The sequence below is a fragment of the Triturus cristatus genome, chromosome 5_1 (genome assembly GCF_964204655.1).
Source record: "Triturus cristatus chromosome 5_1, aTriCri1.1, whole genome shotgun sequence".
Taxonomy (NCBI): domain Eukaryota; kingdom Metazoa; phylum Chordata; class Amphibia; order Caudata; family Salamandridae; genus Triturus; species Triturus cristatus.
The window spans coordinates 316,814,542-316,830,137 of NC_140587.1; the positions used below are offsets into that span (position 1 = coordinate 316,814,542).

General features: G+C 49.4%; 1 protein-coding gene across 2 annotated transcripts in view; it reads left to right on the forward strand.

Moving 5' to 3' along the window:
• DSCC1 (DNA replication and sister chromatid cohesion 1) overlaps positions 1–15,596 on the forward strand; it is a 169,737-nt gene that overhangs the window by 138,196 nt on the left and 15,945 nt on the right. Inside the window, exon 7 of one of the 2 annotated variants that reach the window (XM_085605046.1) lies at positions 12,460–12,617. In XM_085605046.1, the coding sequence (XP_085461172.1) occupies positions 12,460–12,617 (158 nt within the window). The remainder of the gene's footprint in view (positions 1–12,459; positions 12,618–15,596) is intronic. The other variant, XM_085605047.1, reaches the window with a different exon arrangement.

Below are 15,596 nucleotides of genomic sequence, written 5' to 3' on the forward strand. Positions count from 1 at the left end.
TCTGAACCAGGAAGTGCGAGCCAAACCGGTATGGCCGCAACTTCTTCAGAGCCCATAGCACTGCAAAGGCTTCACGCTCTATTGCACTCCACTTCTGTTCCCTGGGAAGTAGTCTCCGGGATAGGAAGACCACGGGTTGATCCAGACCCTCTTCGTTGAGTTGCGATAACACTGCCCCAATGCCATGTTCTGATGCATCTGTCTGGACAATGAACTCCTTGGAAAAGTCTGGGGCCCTTAAGACCGGGGCCTCGCACATGGCTTTCTTCAATCTCACAAAGGCCTGCTGACAGGCCTCCGTCCAGACTACCCGTCGAGGTTGTTTCTTGGACGTGAGCTCCGTGAGGGGGGCTACGATGGTACCGTACCCCTTCACGAAGCGGCGGTAGTATCCCGTGAGGCCCAAAAATGCTCGGACCTCAGTCTGTGTCTTGGGGGGTTCCCAGGCCATGATGGCCTCGATCTTCGCCTGGAGGGGTTGCACCGCTCCCCTACCCACCAAGTGTCCAAGGTACACTACCGACCCCTGCCCGATCTGGCACTTGCTGGCCTTGATCGTCAATCCAGCTTGTCTCAGGGCCTGGAGAACAGCTTGCAGGTGACGCAAGTGATCCTCCCAGCTGTTACTGAAGACGGCTATGTCATCCAGATAAGCAGCAGAGAAACTCTCCATTCCGGTGAGGATCTGGTTTACCAGGCGCTGAAACGTGGCAGGTGCGTTCTTGAGCCCAAAGGGCATCACACAGAACTGGTAGTGGCCATTGGGCGTGGAGAAGGCTGACCTTTCCCTTGCTCCATCAGTCAAAGAGATCTGCCAGTACCCTGAAGTAAGGTCAAAGGTACTTAGATATTGGGCAGCTCCCAGCCGGTCAATCAATTCATCCGCCCTAGGGATCGGATGAGCATCAGTTTTGGTCACTGAATTCAGTCCCCGATAGTCCACACAGAACCTCAGTTCTGGTTGGGCACCCGGTGGTGCAGCTTTCGGTACTAACACCACCGGACTGGACCAGGGGCTGCTAGAAGGTTCGATCACTCCTAGCTCCAGCATCTTAGTGACTTCACTATGAATGCTGGCCTTCACCTTGTCTGACATCCGGTAGATCTTGGACTTCACAGGTGGGCTGTCTCCTGTGTCCACGTCATGGACGCACAGGTGAGTCCTACCCGGGACAAGGGAGAACAACGAAGAGTACTGCCCCAGGACCTGGCGACAGTCCTCCTGCTGTTCAGGAGTTAGAGATGGGGAGAGATTCACTCCCTCCACCGACCCATCCTTCTCTTGAGACGCAAACAAATCAGGGAGAGGCTCGCTTTCCACGTCCTCTCCTCCGTCAGTCACCATCATCAAGATGACTTCGGGCCTCTCGTGGTGGGGTTTGAGGCGGTTGGCATGCAGCACCCGCAGGGGCTGACGAGGGGTCTTCAGGTCCACCAAGTAGGTAGCCTTACCCTTCTTCTCCAACACCTCAAAGGGTCCTGACCAGCGATCCTGGAGGGCACTAAGCTCTCCTGGTTCGATCACCCACACCTTCTGGCCAGGCTCCAACTCCACCGGGTGAGCATTGTGGTCATACCACGCCTTCATCACTGCTTGGCTGGCTTCCAAGTTGTCAGAAGCTTGCTTCCACAACTTAGCCATTTGGCTCCGGAAGGCCAGCATGTAGCTCACCACATCCTGGGGAAGCTTTCTGGGAGTTCTTTCCCATCCGTCTCTCACCAGGTTGAGAGGTCCACGTACAGGGTGCCCATACAGAAGCTCAAAGGGGCTGAAGCCCACTCCCTTCTGTGGCACTTCCCTGTAAGAAAAGAGTAAACAGGGTAGGAGGACGTCCCATTTCCTCCGCAGGCTTTCAGGCAGACTTCTGATCATGCCTTTCAAGGTTTTGTTAAACCTCTCCACCAGACCATTGGTCTGGGGGTGGTAAGGAGTGGTGAACCGGTATGTCACTCCACACTCCTTCCACATTGCCCGCATGTACGCTGACATGAAGTTGGTCCCCCTGTCGGACACAACTTCCTTGGGAAAACCCACTCGGGTAAAGATTCCCATCAGGGCCCTAGCCACAACAGGTGCTGTTATGGTCCTCAGAGGTATTGCCTCTGGGTACCGTGTGGCATGATCCACCAGAACCAGGATAAACCTGTGACCAGCTGTAGTCGGTGGATCTAACGGACCCACAATGTCGATGCCCACCCTTTCAAAGGGGGTGCTAACGACAGGAAGTGGTTCCAGGGGAGCTTTCAGCTTCACCCCTGTTTTCCCACTGGCTTGGCAAGACACACATGTCCGGCAGTAGGTATCGGACGACACTTTCATCTGAGGCCAATAAAAGTGTGGGACAAGACGGGCGAAGGTCTTGTCTTGCCCCAGGTGTCCTGCCAATGGTATCTCGTGAGCCAACTCCAGAAGGAAGGCTCGATAACGTTGAGGGACTACCAAGGCTCGTGACGATCCGTGTAGGGGTGCCTTGGGTTCACTGTAGAGGAGGCCATCCTCCCAGTAAACACTGTAGTTCCCTTCAACGTTCCCTGCTGCCTGGGCTTCGGCCTGTCGCCTTAGCCCCTCAAGGGTAGGGCACTCCCTCTGGCCCTGGCAGAATTCCTCCCTGGACGGGCCTCCCTCCACGTGCCACTCGGCCGGGATGGGTAGGTCCTCCAGTTTGGTAACGTCCCCCACAGCAGACTCCTGGTCCACCACCTCCGGTGGCCTATCCGTCCTACGGGGTGGGGACGCCGAGGCAGGCTCCTCCTGTCCTCGGTTCTTCCCTTGACTGGCAGCTGGCTGGGCCTTTGTTCCAGGCTCCAGCCGAAATGAACTCCCTCTTCGGGTAGTCGCGGACCTTGTGCTAACACAGGCCCAGTCAGGTGTACCCAGCATCTCAGTGTGAGTCCGGTATTCCACCTCCTTCCAAGCGTTGTGCTCCATGTCATTCCCCAGCAGACAATCGACTGGCACGGCAGGGCTTACGGCAACTCGAAGTGAACCTGCAACCCCCCCCATTCAAAGGGAACCTCGGCCACGGGATAGTGGCCTGTTCTGCCGTCAGCCATCGCGGCTGGGTGGAGTACATCGGGAATTACCTGCTCTGGAGACACCAGTTGGCTACGCACCATAGTCATACTGGCTCCTGTGTCTCTCAGAGCCTCCCCTCTTTGGCCGTTGATGGTGACCCACTGCCCATACTTTGCGGTATTTGCGGGCACCTGGATCTTGGGAACCATCTCCCGTTCTCCCAGGGACACTAAAGTGACACCCGCCCACTCCCTTCCCTTAGTTAAGGGCATCTCCTCCCCGAGCACTACACTAGCTACTCCGGGGGTCTTTCCTCCAATGGGAGGGGGTGGTCGTTTCAGACACTTCGGATCTCCTTTATAGTGTCCAACGCCACCGCACTCGTAGCAATGGACAACCCTTGGCTGCTGACTCTGGCCAGGATTAGGGTTTCTGGGTGGGTTAGCCCTAGGGGTGAATCCTGTTCCCTTTCCTTGGAAGTTATTTTGGGGGCCTTTGGAGAACTCCTTTTTCTTTTCCCCTCCCTCTTTCTTCTGGGGGGCGCCCTGTCCGGCCTTTTGAGTATCCCCTCCAGTCCCCCTTGTGGACACCCGGGTACTAGCCCAAATGTCCGCCTCCTCAGCAAGCTTCCGGGGATTGGTCAGCTTGCTATCCACCAGGTGTTGCCGCAGTTCAGGGAAACATTTCTCAAGCAGGTGTTCCTTCAGTACAAGGTCAAACAACCCCTCGTAGTTCCTCACTTCACTGCCCTGAATCCAACCCTCTAGTGCCTTCTTTGCATAGTCCAGGAAGTCCACCCAATTCTGTGTGCCCAGTTTGTGACTACCCCTGAACTTCTGTCTGTACTTTTCGGGTGTTAGTCCAAACTTTCTTATGAGCGCCAGTTTCATGGTGGGGTAGTGGGTCTGCTCATCCTCTTCGAGGGCCAATAAAGCATCCCTACCAGCTGGAGGCATGTACTTGTACAATCCCCCTCCCCAGTACTTCTCTGGAACCCCATGGGCCCTTAACGAGACCTCATAGGCCGCTAGCCACTTGGCGATATCATCACCCACCCCATAGCTAGCTACTATGTCCTTTGGCAGGTAGGGTTTGGGTTCCCTGGTGTACTCTCGTTCTTCGCTGCCACCGTTAGGTACAGGGTGTGCCCCGATTCTCAGGATCTGAAGATCTATTTCTTTCAGCCTTATCTCATGAGCCATCCTCTGTTCCTCCTTCTCTTTCTCCAGCCTTGCTAAGTCCCATGTGAGCTGTCTTTTCTCCCTCCGGTCTGTTAACTCCACTTCAGACAAGCCACCGCTAGAGGCACTGCTGCCCTTCCTGGAAAGTGTCCTGGGCCCCGCTGACAGGTTCCCCACCTCAGGTTGGTACAAACCAGCTCCCTCACTGTCGGGCTCTCTATCCCTGTCCTCCTCCTCAGCCTTGCTTTCTCGGCGTGCCTCCCCCCAAGCCCTTAAGCTGGTTTGGAGTGCACCCTTCTTTGCTCCTGGGGGACAATACACCCCCTCCCGCTGACAGAACTCCCTGAGTTGGGCCACAGTGTACGTTTCTAAATTTTCTAGTACAAACTCCATCTTGCCCACTCAGGTCAGAGGACAGTTATTTGCAGTAACAATGCAGGGGGGTACCTTTAATAATACCTCCTCCCACCACCAGAGTAAATTTGGAAAAAACAAAAACCCACAATTAGGAAGGCCGCTTTGAGAAAACTCCCGGTGTAGGCCTATGGACTACCCACAGTTATTGTTGAGTATACGTAGGCACAGCTCTATCCCACCACTGAACACCAATTATGTTAGAAAAACACTCCCACACTGGAAGGGTGGTGGTGTTCTCCCAGACATACACTGTGGTAGCTTGGCTCGAGTGGTCAGGAATCAGGCTCCGTGCTAAGCATACGACATACCCATACAATAACCATGCGTGCATCCGTTCCAAAAACGACTCTACACCGTAAAAATTATGAAAATATCTTTCTTTATCTTCTTTTTCTCTTAGTTGCTGATTAGATAAATAAATAACAATCACAATATACAAACTTTTTAAATAGTGCAGGTCAAATAAATACTGGCTTAACGATTCAATAAATAGGGGTGATCATAAATAATGAAGGCATAAATATAAGTGCAATACATACAGGCAATTAAATATTCTGAGGCAATAAATACTGTAAACCAATAAATATTGTGCATCAATAAATACTGTGGACCAATAAATACAGTGAAGCAATAAATAGGTTAAATACACTAAATACAGTGCCCCTAATAAATAATTAAAAGCTGACAGTGACACTCATAGAATCAGATCACATTTGAATTCCTAAGGGCTGATTTGGCCCAGGCACAGCTTGTGGAGATGTGGAAGGCTTGAGGGTGTCTACTCCCTGGCTTGGACAAGGCTGAGGCCTAAACTGAGGTAGATCAAGGGGGGAATACCAGAGACCTGGCTCTCCCACTCTACACAACCCCTCTAAATTAGTCTCAGCTCACCCCTGGCACAGTCCAGCTGGTTCCAGCACCTCTCTAACCCCTAGAGTAGTCTCTTAGGATTCCACAGGGCCTTTGGCGCCCTCTATTCCACTTACTGCCCTTTTTCTGATGTTCCGACGCCGCTGGAGTCGTGACGACGCCGGTAGGCGGCTCCGGTTCGATGTCGGCGGCCTCGGCTCGATCTCGACCTCCGATTCGATGGCGTCGGGCAGTCTTTACTCGATGTCGACTTCGGGCGGCTCCGGTCCGATGGCGACCTCAGCTTCGATGACGTCGGCCGGCCTTGGCTCGATGTCGACTTCCGGCGACTCCGGAGTGCGATCCTCACTCCCGACCTCCGGTGCTCCTCTCCTCAGGTTTCCGTCGACTCCGGACTGCGACCTCCACTCCCGACCTCCGGCACGCTTCTCTCAGGTTCCGGCGACTCCGGAGTGCGATCCTCACTCCCGACCTCCGGTACACTTCTCTCAGGTTCCGGCGACTCCGGAGTGCGATCCTCACTCCCGACCTCCGGTACACTTCTCTCAGGTTCCGGCGACTCCGGAGTGCGATCCTCACTCCCGACCTCCGGTACACTTCACCTCGGTCTCCGGCGACTACGGAGGGCGGACTTCACTCCCCCGTCGACACCGCTCACTCGACCTTGGTTAACTTCCTCCTCGACCTCTGGTACACCTCACGTCCTCCGTCGGCGCCCTCTCACGATCTCTGGCGGCTCTGGGCACGACGTCTGCTTCTCCAGTCAGCGCCGCTTCTCCGCCTCAGGCTCCAGGTCTCCAGGCTACTCGACGTCCGGCTCCAGGGAAACCAATAAACAGGTCAGGTACTTGCTTTCTTGTCTTCTAAGGCCTGTTCCTGCTGTCCAGGTCCTTAAGATGGTTTTTCTTGCTTCTTCCCACACAGGGCTCCAGGCTGGGCTCAGTCAGTAGGGACTAGTATCACGGGTGGGTTTATGGACCCCACTCCAGGCACAAGTTTCCACCCCTGCTGCCTCACTCCTTCCTCCTTCAGGTTTCTGCTGCTCACTCTTCACCAGTCAGGTGCCAACTGCCAGCTCCAACTGCCAACTCTCTGTCTTAGCTTCCCAACATTCTAAACCGCCTCCAACGGTCACAGGGTTCTGGAATGTTCTGGAAGGTGCTAGTAGGTTCCAGTGGATGCTGGTGATGTCACAGGTGGCCACCATTTTGTGCTCCAGGCCCTCAGACAGAAGTTTCAGGGGTAGCTAAAATGGCTCCCTGAATCTGCAGCAACACGAAAAAGTCTGGTGGTTCCCAAAAAGGAAAAATTCAAACAGGGTTTGAGGAAAAAGTGGGACAAAATAAATAATGATGAGGAGGGACCACCCAAAGGGCTGACAGGTCTAACAAAGGGTCATAAATTTAGGTTCAATTCTCAGATTAGCAGGTTCAGCTTAAATTAGAACCTACAACCCTGTGGACCCAGCACATTGGCTCACTGAACCACCAAGAACACAAAGCTGCATAGGAACAATTTGCAAATTCGAAATACCCACAATTTTTTCAAGCTAAACTTTTAACGGGTCCCTAATTACTCTTCATTAATACTTTTGTACATTAAGGGTGTCATCAAATCACAGGGGTTGCTCTTTCTCTTGCTACACCCCTCTCAATTTCCTTTTGCGACTTATTGATGGTGATGAGACCAAATTAAATTTACTCCTTAACAATTTCACTTCTCAGAATTCTTTCACATATTCACAGTCATTCAATCACACGCTTTTTCCAGTGCTAGCAACATCCAAAACACAATTTACCACACCATAACATGTAAACACACATTTAACCCACAGATCAACACTTAAGACAGAAACAAAAGACAGCCCACAGACTGTACTTAAACCAAACCATTTGTAAATACTAGTTGCAAGTCATATTCACCAGATTTGGCTGGCAGAACACCAAAAAAAAAACCGCTCTGCATCTCATCACTTATGTGAACAGGCCAATTGCCCGCCACCATCGCCCGACCCAAAGACCCCAATTTCCTTACACAACAACATACCCCAGAGAGCTTGGAGGTCCAAGCCTCCACTTCCAGTGTAAACCCTGGTGCATTCCTTATCACCCCACTGGATTGGTAATCCAAGAGGCTGGACACCTTAGGCAATGTTATAAAACTCAATAACATAACCTGTTTTCTTCCACCAGCCTGCCACTGCGGTCCATAACACCACATGCCTTTTGGGCCATTTCTTCCATGCACTGTGGGATTCGGTTGCGCAGGTGCTGCCTATGGTTCTGGAGGAAGCCTAGGCTGTACTGTTGCAAGCTATGGCATACTGGAGAGATGCAGCCAAGTTCACAATCAGATGTGGGCTGGACACAACTGACTCACTAGGCAGAGCGGTTTCTTCGTTGATGGTCTTGCGGCACCATGCCTGGCTGAGAACAACTGACTTTTCAGGAGATGTCCAAGCCTCACTTATGGACATGCCCTTTGATGGCTCACGTCTCTTCGGAGATGAGCAGGAGCGCTTCAAGGATCTTTAGCCAGGTCCTTGAGCCTTTCCATTGGCTCCCACCAACCCCAGTACACCTTTTGATCTTTTCGTGGCCACAAAAGGGGCTTCCAGTCACATCTTTATCTGCCCAGCGACTACGGCATGCAAGCTCCCAAGCCTCTGATTGGCCAAAGACGCGGTACACCCAGACCCTGTGGGTCATGTAGCCAGAAGTCGGTCAGTCCATCGCCGGCAGCCTCTAAACGTTTTAGTTTACCCTCCAACTATCATGGGCAACCAGTGGGAGGCAGGATATGCCATCATCTGCACTACTGGAGATCAATAACATCAGACCGCTTGGTTCTCCAGATTGTCTGAAGGGTCTACTCCCTCCCCTTTGTGACTAACCCTCCACCCATGCCACCCACTCTACCAGGATGTGGAGGTTCTCTTTGCCAATGGAGTTATAGAGAGAATGCCAATGCCATAAGTAGGTTGTGCTTGTTATTCCCACTACTTTCTGGTGCTCAAAAAGAATGGAGGCCCTTGTCATATCCGATACTTGTACCCTCTCAGTTTCTTCATCAAAAAGTAGAAGTTCAGAATGCTCCTACTCGCTCAAGTCCTGTCTGCCCTGAACCAGGGAGACTGGATGATAGCGTTGGACTTGCAGGACTCAAATTTCCACATTCCCATCTTGCCTGCCCAACGATGTTATCTGCGGTTCTCAGAGGGCTATGAGCACTTTCAGTTCGCCGTGCTCCCATTTGGCTTTACCAGCACCCCTCGGGTGTTCGCCAAAGAGAGGGTGGTGGTTGCATATAATCTGTAGAGATCAGGGGCACCAGTCTTTCTCTATCTCGACGCCTGGCTTTTGAAGGTGGGTTCGCCCCAGGCAGTTGTCTCCCACCTCCAGACTATGGTGGACCTCCTGCACTCGCTGGGGTTCACTATCAATGGCCCGAAGTCACACCTGACTCCCTCTCAGAGCTGTTCTGGACCTGGTGCAGTTTCGAGGCTTATTCTCCTGAATGGCTAGTCCAGGATATTCAGTCTATGATACCAATGTTTCAGCCTCTACATCTTGGGTTTCTGTGAGACTGACTCTGAAGTTGCTGGGCCTCATTGCCTCCTGTATCCTGCTTGTGACACATGCCCGCTGGCATATGTGGGCTCTGCATTGAGGCCTGAAGTTGTAGCGGGCGCAGCATCATGGAAATCTTTTCGACATGGTCCAGATCTCGGAGGGAACTGTAAAAGATATGGAGTGGTGGTTAAAAGAACAGCAATTGGGTCAGAAGCAGGCCCCTCTCCCTTCTCCAACCAAATTTGACAGTGGTGACAGATGCTTCACTCTTGGGACGGGGCGGCTATCTGGGAGATGGGGAGATCAGAAGCCTCTGGTCTCCGGGGGAATCTGAACTCCACATCAACCTGCTGGAGCTCCGGGTGATCTGCCTGGCATTGAAGGCATTTCTACCCTCCATCAAGGGAAGGCTAGAGCAGGTGTTCACGGACAACATCACTGCCTCGTGGTACTGGAACAAACAGGTCGGGGTGGGATCATGGACACTTGGTAAAAAGGCCCTGAGCCTCTAGGCATGGCTGGAATGTCCGGGCATATCCCTGGTGGTTCAACATCGTTGTGACTCCAGACTGGGCTCGGAGAGTTAGGTATCCCGAGCTGCTGAGCATGGCCATCGGTCCTACAATCAGGCTGCCTATTCGGGAGGATATTTTGTTGCAGCAGCAGGGGAGGGTTCTTCACCCGAACCTGTCAACTTTACGCATTCATGTGTGGAGAGCAGAGACAGATGACAGCTTTCGACCTTCCCCCTGAAGTCTGCAATGTTATCTTGGCAGCCAGGTATCCCTCCACCAAGACGATATACGCCTGCCGTTCAGGCCAGGTTGTGGCATGGTGTGCAGAAAAGCAAGTTGACTCTTTTCTGTCCTCCTTTCTCAGGTCCTTCTGTTTATTCTTCCTCTTGCCCAGCAGGGTTCTGCTTTGGGTACCTTAAAGGGCTATCTTTCTTCCATCTCAGCCTTTCTGCGGTTCCCAGATCAGCCATCCCTGTTGTAAATAGATTTTTGAAAGGTCTCCCACATATGTTTTCACCATCGCCCTTTATCATGCCTCAGTGTGACCTCAATATCGTAATTACATTTCTGATGTGTGCTTCCTTTGAGCTTTTACGTAACTTTCCTCTCAGGCTCCTTGCCATCCAGACGGCCTTCCGTGTGACGTAAGCATCTGCCCGGAGAGTTATTGAGCTCCACGCTTTGTCATCTAAGTCTTATTACCTAACCATCTTTCCAGACAAGCTAGTTCTTCGCTCTAGAGCATTCTTTCTGCCAAAAGCTGTCCCTCCCTTTCCAGTAAGCAGTCTATCACTCTGCCTACCTTTTTATGCTTTGCTGCATCCCTCTAAGAAAGAGGAGCGACTCCATCGACTGGATCCAAATTGAGCATTGTCGTTCTACTTTGACTGCACAAAAGAGTTCCGAGTGGACGACCAACTCTTCGTGGGCTATGTCGGAGCAAAAGAAGGGGATGGCTGTGCAGAAACAGACCATCTCCAGATGGATCGTGCTCTGCATTACATTCTGTTACTCACTGGCCAAGAAGCACCCCCTGCGGGATTGCGTGCTCATTCCACCACAGTCAAGGCTGCAACCACTGCGTTGGCGCATGGAGTTCCGGTTCTGGACATCTGCCAGACAGCAATATGGGCTTCTCTGCACACATTCACCAAGCACTAATGCCCGGACAGTCCGGTCAGTCTGGATGGGCACTCTGCCTGTTCGGTCCTGAAGGATTTTTTTGTGTGAAATTATTTCGCATACCTGCCTTCGGAGAGGTGTTGCTTGAGTATGTATCTAAGCTGAGGAATCTGTGGCTAGAAGTCTCTATCAGATGAGCAAGTTACTTACCTTCTCTGGTAGATACTCTTTCTAGCCACAGATTCCTTACCGACCCACCCATCTTCCCCCCTTTGTGCACAAATCTTTAGGGACTAGAGTTTTCCTCTTTCAGGGCCCTAGTTTTCCACACCAGTGGTCAGTGTTCTTCGTTGCGCTGCACTCCTGGCATGGAGAGTCACAAAAAGATACTGACCGTGTGCTAGGGTGGTGCCTACGTAGGCACTGCATACATCACTTCCGGCGTGGATGACACCACCACCTACCAGCGTGCAGGGGCACTGCTCACAAAAATTCTAAGGTAAGGAATCTGCAGCTAGATAGTCTGTACCATTTAAGGCATTTATCGAAAGTAACTAACTTGTTTATCAGGTTTCTTACCTACTGATGACCACTTCCTGTATAGTTTGTTAACTGGCTAGCCCAAAATGCACCATTTTGCCCAAGTCCAACATGTCAGAACCCCCTCTCATCATCCAGAGCTTCCTAGCCTAACCCAGAGCTGTGGCTAGCAAAGGGGCTACACATCCCTGGAAAACCGGTTAGGCAACTGTTTTCCCCTTCCCTGTCCACGGTACCAACCTTTCTACCTAGACAATTGAGCAGCCCCTCTTTCAAGTTTTACCCATTTGCGTTTCAAAGTTAGCTTCTCCTTTTGAAGCTCTCCTTTTAGGTCCACGCCTGCGCTGCTTCCTGCAGGAAGGAGGTAACATCTCTCTCCAGCGCAGACCTCTGTTGCCTCCTTTCCTAACAGTCGTTAGCACGTCACAACAAGAAAGCAGATGGCTGTCTCGGGACAGGCTCCTTGTTCAACTGGTAAAGGCACAGGAGTTTCAAGGCAACAAAGAGGCAACTTTGTAAACGTTGTACAAGTAAAATTACTTTCAACCAGAGAATATTGTGAGGCTTAATGTAATGAGTTGTTTGATACATTGGAGTATGGGGCGACCAAGTTCTTCCATAGTAGAAACAAGTTTCGGGTTTTGTAAGGATCAATTCGCTTTAACTGTTTTTCAAGTTGATTATATGTACAAATAAAAATACCACATCACACATCTAAAATCTATACCCCACAGACAGCAAGCATAGCTGTTTATCTACTTTACCTCTTGGATGTCTGGTTATTATTCTGGACTCAACCATATGTTGAATATCCTTGCCCTCGATACTGAAGGTAGTGCTAAATGTTTTACATTTTTGTAAAAAAAAATTAAAAAATCACTTCTCTGAATTAAAGTTGCTCTTCATTGTTTTCCTTACATTCAGTGCATAGAAGAGCCCCCGGCCAATTTTGTTCTATGCTCAATTGATGCCCACAGGAACCTATTCCACTATCTCAAAATAAATACAAATTAACAATGTGTTTAGATTTTAGGAAGAAATTCATATTTTTTAACATCAGAAGCTGTGTAACTAAATAAGATTACCCAAGATTGACACCTGTGAACTTCATTTCTCTTACATCATTACTACTGCAACAGAAAATCGTGAACTCTCCAGATGTATTATCGTGTTTTATGCTACCGCAATATAAAAAAGGAATTTTCTAATGCGTTCTTGTTTTTTAGCAGGAAAAGTTTGTTTCGCTTTAAATGAAGATAAGATATGTAGAGCCACAGCGCAAATGCTCCTGCAGAATGCAGTGAAGTTCAACCTCTCTGAGTTTCAGGAAGTTTGGCAGCAGAGCGTTCCAGAGGGAATGACTACCAGGTTGGACCAGCTCAAGGTAATCGGTTTGAGACCATTGCTACAATTCAGACTGATTCCCAAGCTCTAACGTTCCATGAAAAAATGGCATTCTAGTGGTCTTAACACTTTACCACCATTTCTAGGTACTTGTGTATATCAGTGTCAGCCGCCTGTGCTAAGCTTTGGGTAAGGTATCTACTACAGCTGTGACTTCTTTCTTCAGCTTGGCCAGAAGGTCTGTTATGCCTGGGTTTTGGACCACAGTCGGAAGATTGAGGTGCGTTTTTCGTGCAGTATTTTTTCAATCCAGGCTCCCAACTTCTTTTGACCATTTGTTATGGTACATCCTCCTCACTAATGGGAGCTACCTCCCAGCAGGTAAGCAGGCCCACGGTACGTTTGCCCACCGTAATAGTGGATTTCTTTTAAGTTCCATGCCTGGGTATGCGTGCATGTGCAGCCACTCCTGTGCCCAGGCCCCACCTCTACACACACTTTAGCTTCTAATGACTAGACTCCTTCCATTCTTTTCAAGGGATCAAATAGAATCTGTCCCTCCCCTCCCCAGCCCGCCCTCATTTGTTTTCATACTATTTTTTGGACCGCAGGCTTCTCTGGCTAGCATGCTTCCCCCTTCGGTTTACAGGATATGCCGTAGTTCACTTGCTTTAAGAAATGTGCATCTTACAGGTGACCTCTTTGAGAGATGGTCCTCCTGGGTGTTTATTGCTCCTAGATTCCAGCCATGTTCATTCAATTATATTTTGCATGATCTTTTATCATTAAGGTTATATTCATTGAGATTATCCGTTTCCGAACTTTCGGTGACTTTGTCAAGCGGAAGTGAAGAGGTCTCTTCTAATAGCATGCCTGTGTGACCAGTGAAGGACCTTGTAGACCGGTTTCTACAGGGGAGTTGGGGTTGGTCACAGATTACCTGCGCTGCCACATAGGTTGGAATGCCCTCAGTGCCTCGCACCAGGGCTTACTCGGAAGTGCTGGTGTCGCCAATGGTGTGGACTCACTTTGTGGTGCTGCAGGAGCAGAAAAGAAGTGTCTGCACTGTCCATAGGCTACACCACGTCTGTTGTTTGTTTCACGGTTGCATGTGCGCTGCCACTTACTGTTTTTTTTGGTGGGAGGGGGTAATTTTTCATTGATTTTTTTTTTTTTTTTCTTTCAGTAGTACAAATCCCTCATCACATCACGTTATGACTATTTTTGCCATAGCAAGGGTGAGGATAGCGTAAAGCAACATGAATTAGTAACCAGGATGGAGTCATAAACCCGCTAATAGGGGGTAGAACATCCACCCAACAAACCTTTCAAGAGAGTGACTCAAGCTTTGGTCTAATTACTGCCTCTGACTCCCCAAGGATCGTGGTTTAGTGACTGGTGTCATGTGCAAGGTCTGTATGCTCTAAACACGGTGCCATACATTGTCTTGAAAGATCTGACCCAAAACTAGCCGCAAACCTAGGCAGTGTAAGTCTAGTGCACTGGCAGCCCTCTCACCAGCAGAAGCCCCGCTTCAGTCCTTGACCTATGCCCTTCAGGGACAACTTCCCATTGGATCAACTAAATATGAGACCCTTTGGTTCTGCACTGTGTACATCAAGGTGTCACCCACTTTCCCGAGGCTGCTACCTGGAGGGTCAAAGGTGTTCGTACTATTGGTCATTGGGTGTCAAAGCCTCTTCCATTTTATGTAGGTATGAGGAATGTCAAGACGATGGCTTCTCTTTTGATGTCCTTCTGTTCATATGCATGAAGAAATACAACTCAATTTGTTGACCCATAGAAACCATGAGAAACATGACACTCGAACATTACCAAACGATAAAACAATGACATACAAACCAATAAAATAGAGGTAAGCTTTACAGTGTCTGCCCCTAAATACCGATTTGTAAAAAAGGAGATAGTCACAGATGTGCACTTAAGTATTTCATTTAAATATTCAAGAAACCTTTAAGCCATTACCATTGGGATAATTCTGATAAAGAACCTGTGTAGCCACATAAAACTGGCGCGTTACAATGGGTCTACATACTAGAAGAACTAAACTTTTGCATGTACAGTCTAAAATATGGTTAGTCACAAAGGGGCACTGTGATGCACCAGTAAGTATCTCCAGCACTTTAGCCAATAAAGATGATTTTTGAGGCTCTAGGCTTTGACACATTTAACAAACAAATGTAACCAGTCAACCGCACGGTATATTCAAAGAGCCCGTAAAACGGAATTAAAGTATCTGTGTGCAAAAGCAGAACTGGTTATCATGAACTTGAGATATAAGATCATACCTCTCTTTGAGCAGTGCACGACAGATGCGTATTAAGTCCATAAGATCTTCTGATTTATACTACCGAGTGTGCATTGCAATTTTATTTCGTATGAGTCTTTCAAGAATTTCCTAAACTTGTTAACAATAAGAAATGAATTCTTTATACTGGTATCTGACTAGACAGGTCAAGGTACTTGGTGAAATACCTTGGTAATTCAGAGACAGCATATCTGTCCAATACATGCCTGCCTTCTTTTCTCTTAAGTCAGTGAAGTATCAGTTTTTGCCGCATTATGTTGGTAGGCGGGGAACCTAATTGCAGCCTCATCCCAGATACACTGAGGAGTGAATTGATTTAGACATAACTCGAAGGACTGTTGTGGAAGGTTCTTGGTTACTAATGAAAGGCTTGTGATCGTACATCATATTAATTCTTATATGTTTGGCGCTTCAGAAGATCTTATGTGTGCCCTCTATAAAGAATGGACCTTATCAGCATTCAGGTTAAGGTATGCTTTTGATGCAGTTTTCTTTGGGAAACTCTGCTGAGACCGAAGACCATTTTTAAAATACGCCAAAACAAAATCTCATCATATCTGATCATTTCCCGGTCTCCAAAGCTAAAGTTGTGAACTTGCACCGCCCAGCTTTAGTCATCGCATTCCACTGCGACGTTGCAAAAACTAAAAGTTTATATCCACGGCTCTTGAATCTATAGCAGGGTTTTGA